A 15,981-nucleotide genomic window follows, 5' to 3' on the forward strand; every position below is an offset into this window, starting at 1 on the left:
TGATGTCTACAGTTAGGTGAGATGAAACCCACCCATAGCGTCTATGCCGTTAAATTACACATAGCGATAATCTCCTCTCCTAAGCAACATGCCTGCCCCAGACCTTAAAGAAGCAGGCAAAAAAAATGCTGTCTTGCCTCTAGCAATAGCTCCTCTGGGCCTCTGCGTGTCTGGAGATCTCAGCTCTTCTTCCTCTATGACAGGAATGCAATCAAAGCTATTATTTGGTCACTCCACTTAGCTGAAAAATAGGTGAAAATGAGCACAGTCTCAAGTGGAGTCAAATGAGCATAGTCTCAAGTCTGAGTTCGTTACATGACACCCCTATTCAGTTTGGCATCGCGATTCACTGAGATCCTGAAAAGAACTGAAGGCAGTTCTCAACTGTACACATAAGGAAACCTGGGGAGGGGGCGGCATGTGAACCTTGTAAATTAATTTGCCTTCAGGTGTCTCAGTTATTTAACAGTTGGCACACATCGCACATCAGCCTGCAGGAAAATTTGGAAACAGCCAGCCAGAGGAGTTTCAGCCTGAAGGGACTCATCTGGTTGGGGCAGCCCGATGGTGACCTGAGGGTTCCATCGATGCCTGGCGAGTCAGGGAGTGTGGCTCACGTCCAGTTCTACGCGCAGTTGGCCGCCCGCACTTCTGCTGTGCTTTGGAAGGCCCAGGGGTGTTCTGAGGATTTTTCGGAAATAACCTTAGGAGCAGGAAGAAGACATTTCAAGTCATTAAAAAGCAGACTGCAGTGCTTCAGTGAGGGAAGACACGTGCAGCTTTTCAGTGATCATCTTTCAATTTATGTCCTCAAGCCTTCGTCTGTTCCTCTATTCAACACTCATAAATCAGAACTTTGAATGCTTTTAAAAAAAAACCCTCAGAAATTCTGCAAGAGAGCTGGATGTTTTTACTTTCCAGAACTGTGTTCAGGAGTATCAACCATTTCAGGAACTATCAAATGAAAAACATTGCTACTAATTGAAAAATATTTGACTTTCAGAAGCATAGGATTACTTCAGAAACCATTATTTACAGTAAGTAATACTTATTTGTGTTAGCAACGCTACTGGTTTCACATCACTGCTCTTTGTAAGTGAGAATTGTAAAATATGGCCTTTAGTAAAAAATAGAGAAAATATATCCTGTGTGGTTTCATTCCTCTCCCACCCAACCCAGTTGATGGGAAAAAAGACATATTTAATTCGTACAATTACAGATATTCCAGAAACTACAGGAAAGCCGTTTTCTCGCTTAGCTTTGGTCTGCTAGCCAGGCAGTCGGGTTAATAACAGAAGGTAAGCTAGCTGCTGTTTTATAACACCCACAGCTCTGGTGGAGGAGGTGGGGAAGGCAAGTCCTTGCCTCCAGGCTCACTTCCAGTGCCAAGTCTCCTCCCGCATCTGTCTGTGAGGCGGTCCTGGGATCCCAGCAGATCCCCAGCGTCACTTGCCAAAAAAGCAGACAGATCGTCAGTAACAAGACCGTACGCCGTGCCAAAGCCAGCACTGGTGCAGGGCCCTCCCCTCCATTGCAGGGGGAAGCTGGGAGGCAATTTCTTACTGGTTGCAGTTTGTTTCCCAGCTCTCTGGCTACCAGCTCAGAGCGCTGCCCCAGACATGAGTCTGAACCAGTGGACCCACCAGCAGGAAGCCCAAACGTGCTACCAACAAAGTGTTCCTCTGAAAACCATCTACATTAGCAACAAGAAGTCATGGAAGCAAAAAGTAAAGAGGCAAACAAAAACCCTCCGCTGGTGTGAGCAACCTCGTCGCGTGTGTGATGACACACCGGTGGGTGGCTTGGCTGTCATTGATTAGCAGGTCTCAGTACTGGGTTCAGATTTAGCTAGGAAACAAGCAGCAGTACAGTGTAAATCCTTCAGGTTGCTGTGTGTGCCTCTGGTATGGAGAGTAGCTCTGAACGTCCCCTGACCCATCAGCCTCTCCTCTGCAGGACAGCAGCACAACCCAGGACCTAGCCAGCAGGTACCTGCCATCCACCAGCGTCTCCTTCTCCCGTGCGCGTGCCCAAGGGAACACGAGATCTCCCAGAGTCTCTGAGCTCCTTCAAAGCCAGTGAGCCGCTCTCAGCAGTGATGTGAAGAGCAGCTTGGTTTATATTCCCCAGTCCTTATGGGAGTTATACAAGTTTAATCCAGGCTAAAAGAGGTGAGATTCTTAAGAAATGGAGTGAGCAATTTAAAATCCAAATTTACCAACTCTCATAACAAATTATTAAAATGGAAATTTCTTTAAAATTGCACCTTCATAATTTGCGCACTTTTTCTAGTAACCCTTTCTCAAGCGTTACAAACAGTCATTGCTATTCTTGAATATATTGCTACAGTGCTCCAATGTCCAGGACAGCTGACAGCATTCACTTCTGTAACGTTAAGCCTTGATGGGATAATTCGCTTCATAACGCAGGCAGGTGCTCGTGCTCTGGAAGTGCAATGGCAGCAGGCCCATGCCTACGCCCCACCTGCATTTCCCAGGCGGAAGGGAGGAGAACAGTCTGGCAGGTGACGTGCAGCCCCGTTTCCAGGGACTGGTAGGTAGGACCTGTTCCATCTGCACTTCTGAGCTGGTCCCATTCATGCCTCATGTCTGACTTCTTCCTCATTCAGTACGCCACTGTACTGATGCTAGAACGTTCCAGCATGAGCAAATACGTTGCTGTAAGCGCGATCCAAAGGAAACTCCTATAATCCAAATGGTTTCTGCCCACCTGCAAAGCAACAATACGAGCAGACGGCATCTCTCACGGGATCGTGGCTTTCCCATAAGGGTAGCGACTCACAGGCTGTGATAGCAAAAGGGCAGGTTATGTCCTCCAAAAGAGCAGCAGGGTAGAGAAATTCTGCTGAGAAAGTCTTCTCTTGAACCGACAGGGAACTGCGTAATCTCCTGAGCGCTCTGATGCTACACCCCAGACCCACGACTCCTGTGGTTCGCGGTTCGCAGTTCTCCAGCTGCGCTTAATCCAGAGCACGCAATAGCCTCTCTAGTTGCCATTCACAGGTAAGTCACCGGCCACCAGCTTAATACAGTTGGTACTTGCTCTCAAATAGGAACCCCCCCCCCAAAATGTCCCTGCAGAGTATGATCAGGATTTAACAGGCCGTCTGTCCTGTGCCTCCCTGGGGCTTATGGGGCTGTGAAGAAGTCCCACAGTGTTTCTTAACCACTGATGGAGAGAAGCATCCCAGACATTTCTGACTCCTTAGCAAAGGGGTTCTCTCAGTTGGCCCCGTTTATGTGTCCCCCCTACAGCCAAGAGCACACCTACCAGGGCAGAAGCTTCTGGTTTCGTTCTTAACACATCCCAGGTATTTCCGTTGTCTTTTTTCAGGTCTGCAGGTGAGGGGTTCCGTAACTCTTACGAATCCGGCATGTGGTGCACATTTACTCTGTTGAAGGCCTAACGCCTTCCTGAGGGATTCACTTTCAAACGTGTTTTGACATTTCCTTCCGCCTTTGCAGAATTGTCAGCTACGGTAGAAATAACACTGGAGTTGAAAATTCAGAGTCTCTTTTTCAGACTGAAAATTTCCAGTGCCTGGGTTTTGTTTAAACCCTTACCTACCAGATGTCTGTCCTTCCCCGAGCCAGCTGCTACTTGAGAAGCGTGAGCGATGGCTGCAGTGATGGTGGTCGTTCTGCATAACGGCTGTGATGGAACTGACTTGCCGCCATCTCAGGCAGTCCTCTCGTCTGACCTCCTGCAGGTGCCGGGATGCATTTGAACCCGAGGAGAATCTGAGCTGCACCAAAGGCGATGAAACCCAGTAAAGATCACCCTGCCCAGACATGAAAACAGGGGCCAAGCCACTGCTCCTTGGTGGCAAGATGGTAACATCCGATGCCACTGCTTAATGTTGACGTCTTCCCAGGCAATTCAAAAAACCCAAAGCAAATTTTAGTTGCTGTTGAAGTTTCCCCTACATCGGAAAAACCTGAATCATTCAGCTATTTTGATGTTCTCCCAAAGAAAGAAAGATTATGAGACACCCCCCCCCCAACCTAAAAAGCCTTGAGACTTTCCACTTTCTTTCATGCAAACAAAGGGTCAAACTGAGATTGCACTGGCAGCGTTCGTTCTGGCATTTCGTAAGTTTTAAGAACTGGACTTGGTAACCCAAGCGGCCTCTCAGCATACATTTTGCATATAATGTGATATGCTATGTATAATATAGCCGGAGGAGTATACAGATGTCAAGCTAGGAAAATGATTTCCCTGCTCTTTGGCAGGCTGCACAGGCAGAGGGATTAGATTATGTTCTATTTCTTCCTGGTTTGCAATATATTTAGACAGTTGAATGGCTTTTCGTTTTGTGCTTGTCCTGCAATTCATTTCTCAGACCCTTCCTTTCAGTCTTGTGAGGCTTTTTTCAAAATCTCGTGCATTGTGCTTTGTCCTCCCTTGTCCTTCCATTCCTGGGGCAGGAGGACATTCCTCGTGCCTCTGACAATCGGTGTGTCTGCCAAGGGCTGCTGGCTGCAGAGGGCGGTTTGTCAGCCTGGTACCCGAGCTCTGCTTGCGAACAGAGAGTGCGAAAGCTTTCCTTGCACCCCCAGCACGACCAGCTCGGAAGGCGTCGCAGCAGAACCGCGACAGGCGCAGAGGAGCGCGGGGCTGTGTACATCGGGGTAACAGAACTTCATGCCAGAGCGAGAGCCGGACATCTGCAGCGACCCTTGGCTTTGTTGTCTTGAGGTGTGGAGGGGCTGCGGTGACTGATGGCTCACTCAGCAAGAGGCCCTGGAACGGTGAACGCAGCAACCGTTCACTTCATTTGCCAGAAAATGACAAAAGTCTGAAAAAAACCCTTGTCTCCAGAGGCTCTGAGTCATTCCTTCGTTACCAATGGATGTCATTCTTCCCAGCGGCACGAAGCCGCCGCGCGAAGCCACTGCTGTGGAAGAGGAGGCGAGCTCTCGGTCAGCTGCCTCCTTGCCGGGCAGCGGAACTCGGCACAGCTTGAGCGGGCGCTGCTGCCGAGCCGCGGTGCTGCGCGGGGACGGGCGCCTGCGCGAGCGAGCAGGGGCGAGCTGAGCCGCCTCCGCAGCACACGCTTCAGCTCGCAGTGCGTTTACATCTGGGAGCAGGGACCGGAAGCGACAAATGCGGGGTTTCTGTTGCCGGGCACGCTGGGCTGGGAGGCCGGGATGCCGTGCTCTGGCTCACTGCACGTGGAAATCAGCGATCGTCTGTCCGAGGAAAACGCAAGTGTTGTCAGCGATCCCACCACGGCAGAACGCTCTGGAGCAGCACCTCTCAGCCTCACCGGTCCCGCCGTCCATCAGTCAATGACGCACCCTGCTTCACTTCTCACGAGAGGAAGAGGAGCTGTTAGCCTGGCGGCTGTCCGGTCAGGGTTCGGTCTCAGGCAGAAACTGCTGATTCGGCACGGGGCTCAGGCAGGAGCTTGGCCATGCGGGGCGGATGCTTCATGCTTGTGTAAGAGGCTTCCAGAGCTGAGTGTCACAGAATCACAGAATAGTAGGGGTTGGCAGGGCCCTCTGTGGGTCACCCAGCCCAACCCCCTGCCCAAGCAGGGTCACCCAGAGCAGGCTGCACAGCACCGCGGCCAGGGGGGCTGGAATATCTCCAGAGAAGGAGACTCCACAGCCTCCCTGGGCAGCCTGGGCCAGGGCTCCGTCACCCTCAGAGGGAAGAAGTTCTTCCTCGGGTTCAGGTGGAGCTTCCTCTGCTTCAGTTTGTGCCCGTTGCCCCTTGTCCTGTCGCTGGGCACCACTGAAAAGAGCTTGGCCCCATCCTCCTGACCCCCACCCTGCAGATATTTAGAGGCATTTCTAAGGTCCCCTCTCAGCCTTCTCTTCTCCAGGCTGAACAAGCCCAGCTCCCTCAGCCTCTCCTCATAGCAGAGATGCTCCAGTCCCCTCCTCACCCTCGTACACCCCTGCTGGACTCTCTCCAGTAGCTCCTCCTCTTTCTTGAACTGGGGAGCCCAGCACTGGACACAGTGCTTCAGATGGGTGAGTGTTGTCATTGCGTTGCTGGCTCTGCCGTCCACATCCGTCCCCTCGTTCTCCCATAGCTTTATGCACACCTTAGGGGAATGGGCAGAGAATTGAAGCTACTCCCACGAGTGATATTTTATCTTCTGCACTGTATACAGATATTTATAAACTTTCCTGTGGTCTTTGGATCCTGGAACTCTCATTTTACACCACCTTGGTGACACTGCTGACATTAACCTTGGAAGAAGGATCTGGCCAGCAGCAACTCTGGGACTCTTGGGTACAGGAAAAGAGCAACTGGCCAATGGGTCTGACACATTCAAAATTGCAGTCTGGCCTGGAGCACACAAATGCCTACTCGACCTGCTATATCTCTAAACATTTCTTTAAAAATAAATAAATAAGCAAAAGGAACGGCATCCTGTCAACCTATCTAGTGATTTAAATTATGCAGATTGTAGATTAGTAAAGCTTTTAATCTGAGCTAAAGCACACACAGCGCTCTGCAAGAGTGAAAAGAAACAGCTGAAGGTGCTGTGAAGGACTTGGTGACTCCAAGCCGTGATACGTGCTCATACTCTTCAGTTTCTTTCTCCTCAGGTGTGTTTTAAATGAGTTAGAACTAAGTCTCAGGAGACTCTCTTCTCGGTACAAACACTTGTTTCAAATTTCAGCTGCCTGCAGACTTCACAAGAGGCAGGTTTGCATCTTTTGTTAATATCCATTTCTACCAACCTCAAAAAAGGACACTGACAGAACAAAACAACACAGAGTATTTTTCTTTCTATTTCTATGGGCTGTCTAAGCTACTCAACTATTAGAAAGCAATTAACTGTCAAACCTTGACATTGGTTTGATTTGATTGAGTTTGCGGTGAAGGCTCAACTCCTCAGGGTTAGTTCTGAGAGAATTACCGATTTCTGCTGTGAGAAATGCCTAAACCTGAGTGAAGGTGACGCAGCTGAGGTGGCTGCCGGCCCGACCTCGCGCGTCCAGGCAGCTTCACGGCCGCAGCGCCGGGGAGGCTGCCGGCGCGAAAGCTGAGGCTCAGGCCTCATGGACTGAACAGACGTGATGGGTAAACACTCGATAACCTCCAGCATGCTGATTCCCACAGATACTCTGCTCTCTGAAACAGATGTTTCTTTATATTTTATACATTAATGGAATGCAATATGTATAATCTAGCACATAGACTTGGGAATACCCAATATGCAAAAACTCTGGCTGGTGGAAGAAGTTAATTAAGTATTGTTGCTACTAGGATACCAGATTGTGCCTGCTTGAGCAAACAGATGCATTGCTTTAATTTATTATGATTAGTAATCTTGGTCTACTCCAAACTTTACCAAGCTGGGTTTTGAAGCCCATAGTTCATGTACAGGTGGCTCACAGCCAGTTTCACACTCACACTCTGCACAACATGAAGATTTAAAGCAGTTGTTATGGTCAGGAGGCACTGCAAGCAAAAAAATTACCAATACAACACTTCAGTGAGGAAAACTCATGAATATAATATTTACTCATTTACATATGTGGAAACAGAGGTGTGTTTTCTCACCATATGAAAGGAACAGGGGTTAAAGTGAGCAGCCCGTGCTGGTCTGATGCTTACCTTGGCAGTGAGTGCAGCAGGAAGACGCCGTGCCATCTGATAAAGCCATTTGCTGTGTGCTCACAGGCACGCTCTACTCACGTAAACAGCTCCGGTGAGATCGTGCAGGGAAATAAGATTCACTTCAGAATAAATGTATGCTTGCAGAAGGAAGTCCTCTACACTTTGGATGTTGGGTAGACTGCAAGCAGTAGAAATGAGGAGTTGGGCAGTTCTTTTGCATTTCCTCGTTCACCTTTCCAGGCAAGCATTTGATCTTTTCATCTCACAGACAGCAGACGACGCAACAGTGTGCGATGGGTACACTGGTGTACACGCAGCAAGAGGGATCTGGGGTGAAATCCACGTTTCATCCTGCAGCACCCAGCCTTGCTGTCTCCAGCAGCCAAGGCTCCGTGACCTGCAGGAAGGTGTCCCGTGTGTCTCCCTGCTACGCTCCCAAGGTTCCCTTTCGATGCTGCTGGCCCAGTGGAGGGCCTGGCACATCACCAGCACCTCGGGTGAGCACCCAGACCGAGGAGCTAGGCAGCACTCCGTGCTCCCCCAGGTTACACGTCAGCACAAGCAACTTGCACACCTACTGCGTGATGAGTACTTTGCAGAACCAGGACCCGTGTCATACAAACAGGGGGAAACAAGGTCAGCCTTCCACTGTATAGAAAGAAAGAGAAGGAGAATGCAACCACCCACGTTACACAAGCTCACTCTGGGCCAAGTAGAGCTAATGGGGGAAGGTAGAGGCCTCCTAACACCCCTTCTCACGCTCCTCCTTCCTCTTTCCTGCCTCCCCAGATTAAATCCACAGCTGAGGAAACGACAAGTTTTTCTTTACAGGAGGTACTTTGGTGTTGTGTGCTCATGAAACGTTATGGGAACATTTGTGGTTTTTGTCTTCCAGAAAATTATATTGATGTGCCTCAAGATGGGAGAGGTAAGATCAGACTTGAAGGAGCAGCTTTCAAGAAAAACAACTGAATGACAAGAGCTGAAAAAATGATGGATAAGCAGAACAGAGAAAGACTACAAGAGGGAGACTGACCAAGTCACCAGAAGAGAAACGCCATTCAGACAACTTCTATAGGCAAACAATATAGAAAGAATTTGCAGAAGAAGGTAGTCCGTAAGCAATATTTTAGTTCTAGACTGACAATATTATCTCTGAAAGGAAGCATCATATTTGAGGAAATGGTCGGTAGGAAGAAAATTAAGTTGCTCTGGCAAATCCACACAAAGGTGGAAAAAGATCATAAGACAAACGTTTGGTAGATAACTTTTCTTTGCCTCCCCATCCATCTATTGCCATTTGAGCCTAATCTAAGTGTCAGAACACTGAATGTGAGTTTTTCCAAAGTTCTCTGGTGAATATTTTGTCACAATAGGGTAGATGCTGGCAACCCCCATCACTGTTACCCATGTTGTCATGTGCGTTACGAGGTAAATGGGGCCCTTTCACCATATCAGACTGCCAGGTAGCAACCGTTTCAACCTTAATACACATTCTAAGATCATTGGCAATGATTCTGCTAAGACATCAAACATCGGAGCAGATCTTGGCTTCAGCTTCACACACCCTGCTGAAGAGCGGAGCTTTGTTCAGAAGCAACACAGACACCCCATTCCACCCCCCTACTCCTCGAAGCTGAAAGAGCAACAGAAGAAAATCAAGAAACTATGTATTTAAAAAGCAATAATACCATTGTCCCTTTGCTTAACAAGGCAATAATCCAGTTCCCTCAGCCACTGACTGGCTTCAGAGTTCACCCCTCACAATCTAAGAATTAATTTGTGAGCCAGAAGGGCAGTGATGCTACCACAGAAGGATGTTGAGGACTTGGTCACTAGGTTGCAATAGCTTGAGTTAGCTTTCCACAGGACAGGTTGATTTTAAAATCATACAGTATCAATTACACAAGCAAATCCTGTGAAATTAAATCATTTCAGATACATACATGGAAAACCTGGCAATGACAACAGAGGAGTTAATCTAGAAATCATAATGCAAAGCCGTGCTAAAGCCAAATTAATCCTTCATGCCTAATATTTTGTCGTGCAATCTGAATACCTTTAAAATAACCATCTATTTTACTGTATAGTCAACACGAGGAACACCTTGTCCATGAGCAGTCAGGTTTTCTGTTTGTACCTCTTTGATGTGAGTGCACTTTAGGCTTCTGTTGCAAACAAAAGGGGTAGGGGTAGACTGCTGAGTGATCTGAGCTAATTCACAGCTACCGGCGTGCAGGATGGCTAACGCCACGCAGGAACAGAGTGCTGGGGGAGCCAGCAAGGCTGGAGACACAGGAGTGCCCAGCCTTCAAAGAAGGCCCCGTCTGAGCAGGATGCCAATACGCTCACGCCCCTTTTCTTCGCAAACCAACCAGTAAAAACCCCGACTAAGGGCAGGCAGCTCAGAAAGAGCTGACATGCGGCCGGCGGGCGTGCTGCCCTGCGTTGGGCATCAGACTCCATCCTGTCCTCGGGAAGCCGCAGGCCCGGGCTGTTCCCACTCCTCGCAGCAGCTCCTGTGTCCACCCCTCTGCGTGCAGCTCGGCTCGTGGAGCTGGAACAGAGCTGCGACTGGGGCCTTTTGCATTGGGAGGAACGCAGCACTTCAAACAGAACAGAGTGTTTTTTAGACTTGGAGTCACACTAAACCTAAGAGAATCCAGCTTTCTAAAAAAAGCCTCTCATCAGACCATTGCAGAGCCATTCGAGGCACTGCAGGTGGGAACGAAGAGGACCTCCAGCAAAGGCAGGCTGTGAGTAGCTGGCGGATGCTGGCAGACAGCCCAGACTGCTTTCCCCCAGGTGCCGAGAGCTTCGGCAGGGAGAGGTCAGTGCTGCTGGCGGTAGGAGAGCTAACCCAGGGAGACGTAAGGTGATGCCATTAGTGCCAACTTGCAGGAAAAGCTAAGGAAACCACGTACCTGGAAGCAATGCCGTCCATGCCTCTGCCAGCATCCGTCTTCTCCACATTCCCACATGGGCTCCAAGCTCCGTAACCCCTGCAGAGACCCAACAGAGTATGTATCTACCGTAAGCAGTCTTTCCTTGGGGCTTTGCAGTAATTGTTTGCTCCTTTTACCTTATAGCAGCACCTACTTTCATTGTGAGGTGATGGCCACCACAGAGAGCTTTGTAAAAAGCTTATGTTCATGAAGGAATTTGTATTAGATACTGGTTTGTGTGACTTACTGTATTTTGTAAGGGGTTTTTTCCCTTTGGGAACTGTGCGTTATTAATGAGCAGTTTTATGCTTTACTTCTAGTACGTGTATACCTTGTAATGGATGTGCTTTCTGTTTGTTTGTTTGTTTTCTTTTATCCTCTATACAGAGCCAGTTACTATAAGGTAGATACTCTCTGGCTGAAATTCTGATTTTGCCTACCAATTAATTTATGTATAAATCCATGTCGTAGCTGGTGAACAATTGTTCATCGATTGTGGTGTTATAATGATCTGATGGCCTCTCTAGCTGAGCAGAACATGAGATCCTGAATAAGACTGATGCTCGCTGGGCCTTCAGCTAAGGGGAAATAGAGCAGCACACGTGCTTCCCTACAACCATCCCCGTCAGCCCTTCTCCCTCAGCATTTGGGACATTGTAGAAGAGCACTGGCTAGCCAAACAGTCACCTGAAGATCTCAGGTGTGTAGCAGTGCTCTGATGTCCCTCTGCTTTGACCTGATCAAAATTATGGTGAACCAGATAAACTGCAATGAATTTTTCACTTCTTTCTGCAGAAAGAGCCTGGTTCAGACACAATATCTCTCTAAAAGAAAAGACCTGGACTAAAATAAATCTGTTTTCCTCTGTGACTGTCCTGATATAGCTGGAAAAATAAAGGATATAAAAGCACCATTTACAGAAGTGTGTAATTCCCTCGTGCACCCCATTTAACAATGGCAGCTGTCGGTCCCAGTGGCTATGAGTGACCTTCGTGCTCCAGAAGCCTCCTTCCTTCCTTGTCCAACTCCAGTTTTACTGAGAACTGAGTGTCCAACTCTGTAATAACTGCTGTGTGTAACATAGGACGTAAAAAGATAGGTTATAAAGCTTGCGCAGGACTTAACGTTGTAATTAACCATCTTTCGTGCCTGGTTATTGATCTTACAAAAAACCAGAGTGAAAACAATCCGGCCTCTTTCTGTCTACTGCAGCATATTGTAGCAGCTGTTTTAGAGAACTGTTTTTAATAGTTTGACTATGCCTGTAATCCCTGTATGAGGACTGTCCACTTGAAGCAGTGAAGTAACACGTCAAAGGGATTTTTGAAGTCAGTTCTATTTGGCCACCAGTGATGGCGGATGAAAAGCAAAGCAACAAAAACAAAACCTCAGCCGCTCGCCGGGAAGAAACATCTTTTCTCGATCTCCAAAATTCTCTTGCATAAGACAGGCATTTCTTCTAGTCCTCCTTTTACATAAATAGTAAATCACTAAGAAGATAATATATACAGTACAATAGTCTATTTTAATAGTCTGCTGTCGAATTTTAGGCTAATTAACTAGAAATTCTAGGGTTGCAGTGATTTCTCACTCTTTATTAATACATTGACAATAATACTGTTTACATAACACTCGATGTTTGAAATCAATACGTGCCAGTGTCCGGTGATTTGCTAATCTAGTTTTTGATCTAATCCTGTCCTATTTTTTGCAGCATTCTCTAACTTCATATTATGAATCATGTTGTCTTTCTGAAGTGATGGCCAAGTAAACCAAAAATGTGTTTTACACTGCTACTGCACTGCTCTTGTCTTTATATACAGTAGTTTTTATAAAGATGTCCTTAGGTTTTAATAAATGAGTGTAACGTAAACTAATCTCGGTAATAAAACTTGCTTTAATGTTTCAAAGACTGTCTGGAATGGCTGTAGAGATTTGAGTTCCCGCTTTTTCCAGAAGCTTTGCGCTTCCTATCTTCTTTCCCTCTGCAGGGAAATTCCCAGTACCAATACTCCACGGTTCATACCAGTCGTTTATACAAGGGGAAGTGAAGAGAGTGTATTCAGTGCAAAGAATGATGCTTGGATTTGGAGGAAGAACAAAAAAAAAATATACCCACCAAAAGCCAAACCACACCTTGAAGAAAGGGTAAGGCCATTGCATAGACAGACACCTGGCCCGTTTAGTCTGCACTGCGTTTCCAGCAGTTGCCAATACCAGACACTGCGGAGGGAAGCGTGGGATACAGAACAGGTCTGCTGAGACATGAACGTGATCCTGCCACTGCTCCTGGCTAGCTGAGAAGGCCAAACGTGCGGCTGAGCAGCAGGACAGCAACATTTTGCCTTCCCCGCAGAAATCCTCTGCTGCCCACGGCCGCTGTGGCAGGTCCGCCTGAGGCAGGGTGGGTGCAGCTCAGCGCGCTCCGTGCAGGAGGGCAGGGCCAACGCTTCCCACAGGCCAGAGAGCTGTTATTTTTCCCTGCTAGGCTGAAGGACTGGGACACTTCTTCCAGAAAGGTTTACACTTTCTAAACGCAGTGTGCTCGCTCAGGTCCCTTTGTCACCTGTCATTTAGGAGGCACCATTGCCAGTATTCCAAAAATACTAAGAGTGCTGAGCTGAAATTGTGGCTTTGGGGCTGGCAAAAGGGAACATTCTTAGCAACTGGACTGAACACACACCGCCGCCCACCACCCCCTAGAAAGAACCCCTAACCAAAACCCAGCTGCTGTTTGCTGTTGGTAGCTTTGCTGATACCTCAGGCTTCTCCTCCATCCACCCACTCCTGAAGAAAATTCCAGTAATGGACACGGGGAGCCTAGGTCCCAGCACGGTGACGGGCAGGAGGCAGAGTCCGGGGGCCTGCTGGCCTCCCGGCGCAGGTTGTGTCTCCGGGCAGGAACAGCTGGTGCTGCCCTGTCCTGCAGCTCCCCAGCAGAAGTTTGCCCTGGCTGATGTCCTGTGCGGCACTTGGTGGCCTCTTTGGCCAAATCTTTGATGTCCGAGTGAAATGCTGGCATTTACAAACACAGGACGTACCTTTTCACGTCAGAAATTACGCTTTCAGTATCAGATCACTAACCCCAGACTAGAAACTGTGCCTCAGGAATACACCTGAACAGTCAAAAAACCAGAAATTCTCAAGCCAAATTTAAAAAAAAAAAAACAAAGAGAAATCCATTGTAAGCTTAGCTATCTCATGTGACATCGTTCATTCCTGCAGCTTCTATAACTAGGCACATCAGCTCAAAAATGGAAAAGGGTCATTTTCACTGGAGCAAGACTTCAGTAATTCTTGGGGGTTTTTCAGCTGTAAGAGATTACAATTACATCCCGCTATGCTACGACTTACGGAGACGTGCTGCAGAAAGAAACCGAGGACAAAAGGCGGTTTTAAAAACACACACACACATAAAAATACAATCACAACACACTCCCCTTCTCAGGCTGCACTTGCAATTACGAAAACAGCTAAATTTACAAGACAAATGGGAAGAGAAATGGCAAACTGACGCACTGGGTGTGTTACGACTCCCTTACCAAGTTTCAACAATTTTTACAGTGCGCTTCTAGTAATTAAGTAAGAATTATATTCAACACATTATGCTCAGCAGGAACAGCTTTTATATACTGAGTGAGAAAATTAAATGTCTCTGAAATTTCCACAGAAGATGTTAAAATGCTGATAGTGACTTACAGAGTGCCATTACCAAGCCATTATCACCAAACCACAAACAAACCGGAGCAGCACGGCCGGTTCCTTGGCAGGAGAAGTTTGCTCTTACTGGAGAGCGGCGCGTGCTGATCTCTGCTTGTCGTTCGCACGTACAGGAGGACAAGGCCAGAAAAGGTATCTGCATTTTGATATTTACTTCCAAGAACACGAAACCCTATCCCTCTCACCCAAGTTATGATCAACAGCTAATCTAATAATTCCTGTGGAAAATGGAGACCAGCGGGGGGGGAACACACTAACACATTAGGTATGTGTGGGCACTCGTGTGTAAGCGTATAATGCCCTGAATTTCCCAGTCAGAATTTTAACTCTCTTCTTTGAACAGCTGAACTGTACAGACCCTCAAGCTCTCCTCGAATTTGACTTCACCATTTCATCCTTAAGTGCAATTCCATCACTGGTGTTTATTCGTAGGGATGATGAAGAACTTTTATAAAGAACTGAAAAGTCATCTCAAGAGAGGGAAACTCTTCTGCCTCTCTCCACTACCCTTTCACCAGCTGGCCTTTGCACCCTTCTTTTTTATATTTTTTCCGTCAAACTACAACGTGGAAACAAAGCATCCCGTTGGAGACGCCTGTAGTTCCCTGTCGCACCCCCACCGCAGAGGACGGCGATCTGGAGGACAAGCCCTTCCCGAAGCACGCGCTCTCCCAGCTTCCCAGCACTGTCCCGCCGTACCCCATGGCTTGTGCTCATCACGAAAACCAAAGCCGCACGCTCTCTCCAGGATGAGGTGTGTGCCTGCATACTTACCTCTGCTATTGCGCAAGCCTGCTTTATTTTTCTGATTTTTTTCTTTTTTCAAGCTAGGGAATATTAACGTAGCATTTCCCAGCCGTCTCTCGGCTTCCTGATCACTTGCAGTGCTGTCCCACTGGAATGAGCTATTTGTCTCCCTGTTGAGTCTTTCGCATTCTGAAAAAACCCAGCACATAAAGCAGGGCAGAATTCAATGAAGAGGCTGCGTGCGTCAGGAGCGTTTCTGGTAAGAGCTGCCGGGAGGCTCAGGCCCTGTTCTGGGCTGCAGAAATGCCTTTGGCTTATGTAGGACTGCAGAAATGCTTTTTGTTCATGTAGGACTGTAGAAAGCAATTTGAATCTTGGCAGCATCTAAAAAGCTATGTTGCATTTGAGCTCGACTTCTTTGCTCCCCAGCATAGGATCTACCTGCTGCCTTCTCCAGTATTTGCCGGCCCAGGGATCAAGTGTATTGTATCACTGATAACGAGCATCGTGCGATATCAAACTGCAACACCTTTCCCCGGCACGCCTGGGTTCTGTTCGATCTCGTGTTGCAAAACGCTGCTGGAGTAGGCGGTCGCACAGCAGGAAGTACCACTGCCAGGCAGCCAGTGCCCGCTGGGATTTGCTCTGCAGATTCCGTTGCCCTTTTAACCACGCAGTGCACCTTCACTTTCGCTGGGCGGGCGCGCTTTAAGCAGCCACCAGAAAAGGCCAGCTGGGAATTTATCTAGCAAGCAGACGCAGCATCCGTGTGCCATCGCTGCTGTTGTTACACAGAGAGGAGCTCAAAGATATTTCGCAGTCTTTTCCCTTTTCTCTCCGCTAACTGCACGGATGTTTGTTAAAGCAACTTATCTGTAGCTAATAAAAAATAGAAAGCCCCAAACCCTAGGAAAAGGGTACGTGCAAGCGCGTATCAAGGATGTGTCTGAAAGCAATGATCGAT

At 47.9% G+C, this 15,981-nt stretch overlaps 1 protein-coding gene across 12 annotated transcripts in view; it reads left to right on the forward strand.

The window, feature by feature from the left end:
* SHISAL1 (shisa like 1) overlaps positions 1-12,460 on the forward strand; it is a 304,717-nt gene extending 292,257 nt beyond the window's left edge. For 11 of the 12 annotated variants that reach the window (XM_075443083.1, XM_075443075.1, XM_075443134.1 and 8 more), the window contains 2 exons: positions 2,894-3,023; positions 8,501-12,460. In XM_075443083.1, coding sequence (XP_075299198.1) covers positions 2,894-2,984 — 91 coding nt within the window. In that variant the 3' untranslated portion in view covers positions 2,985-3,023; positions 8,501-12,460. The remainder of the gene's footprint in view (positions 1-2,893; positions 3,024-8,500) is intronic. The other variant, XM_075443157.1, reaches the window with a different exon arrangement.
* Positions 12,461-15,981: the final 3,521 nt, after the last annotated feature.

Source organism: Opisthocomus hoazin, chromosome 1 (assembly GCF_030867145.1).
Source record: "Opisthocomus hoazin isolate bOpiHoa1 chromosome 1, bOpiHoa1.hap1, whole genome shotgun sequence".
Lineage (NCBI taxonomy): Eukaryota > Metazoa > Chordata > Aves > Opisthocomiformes > Opisthocomidae > Opisthocomus > Opisthocomus hoazin.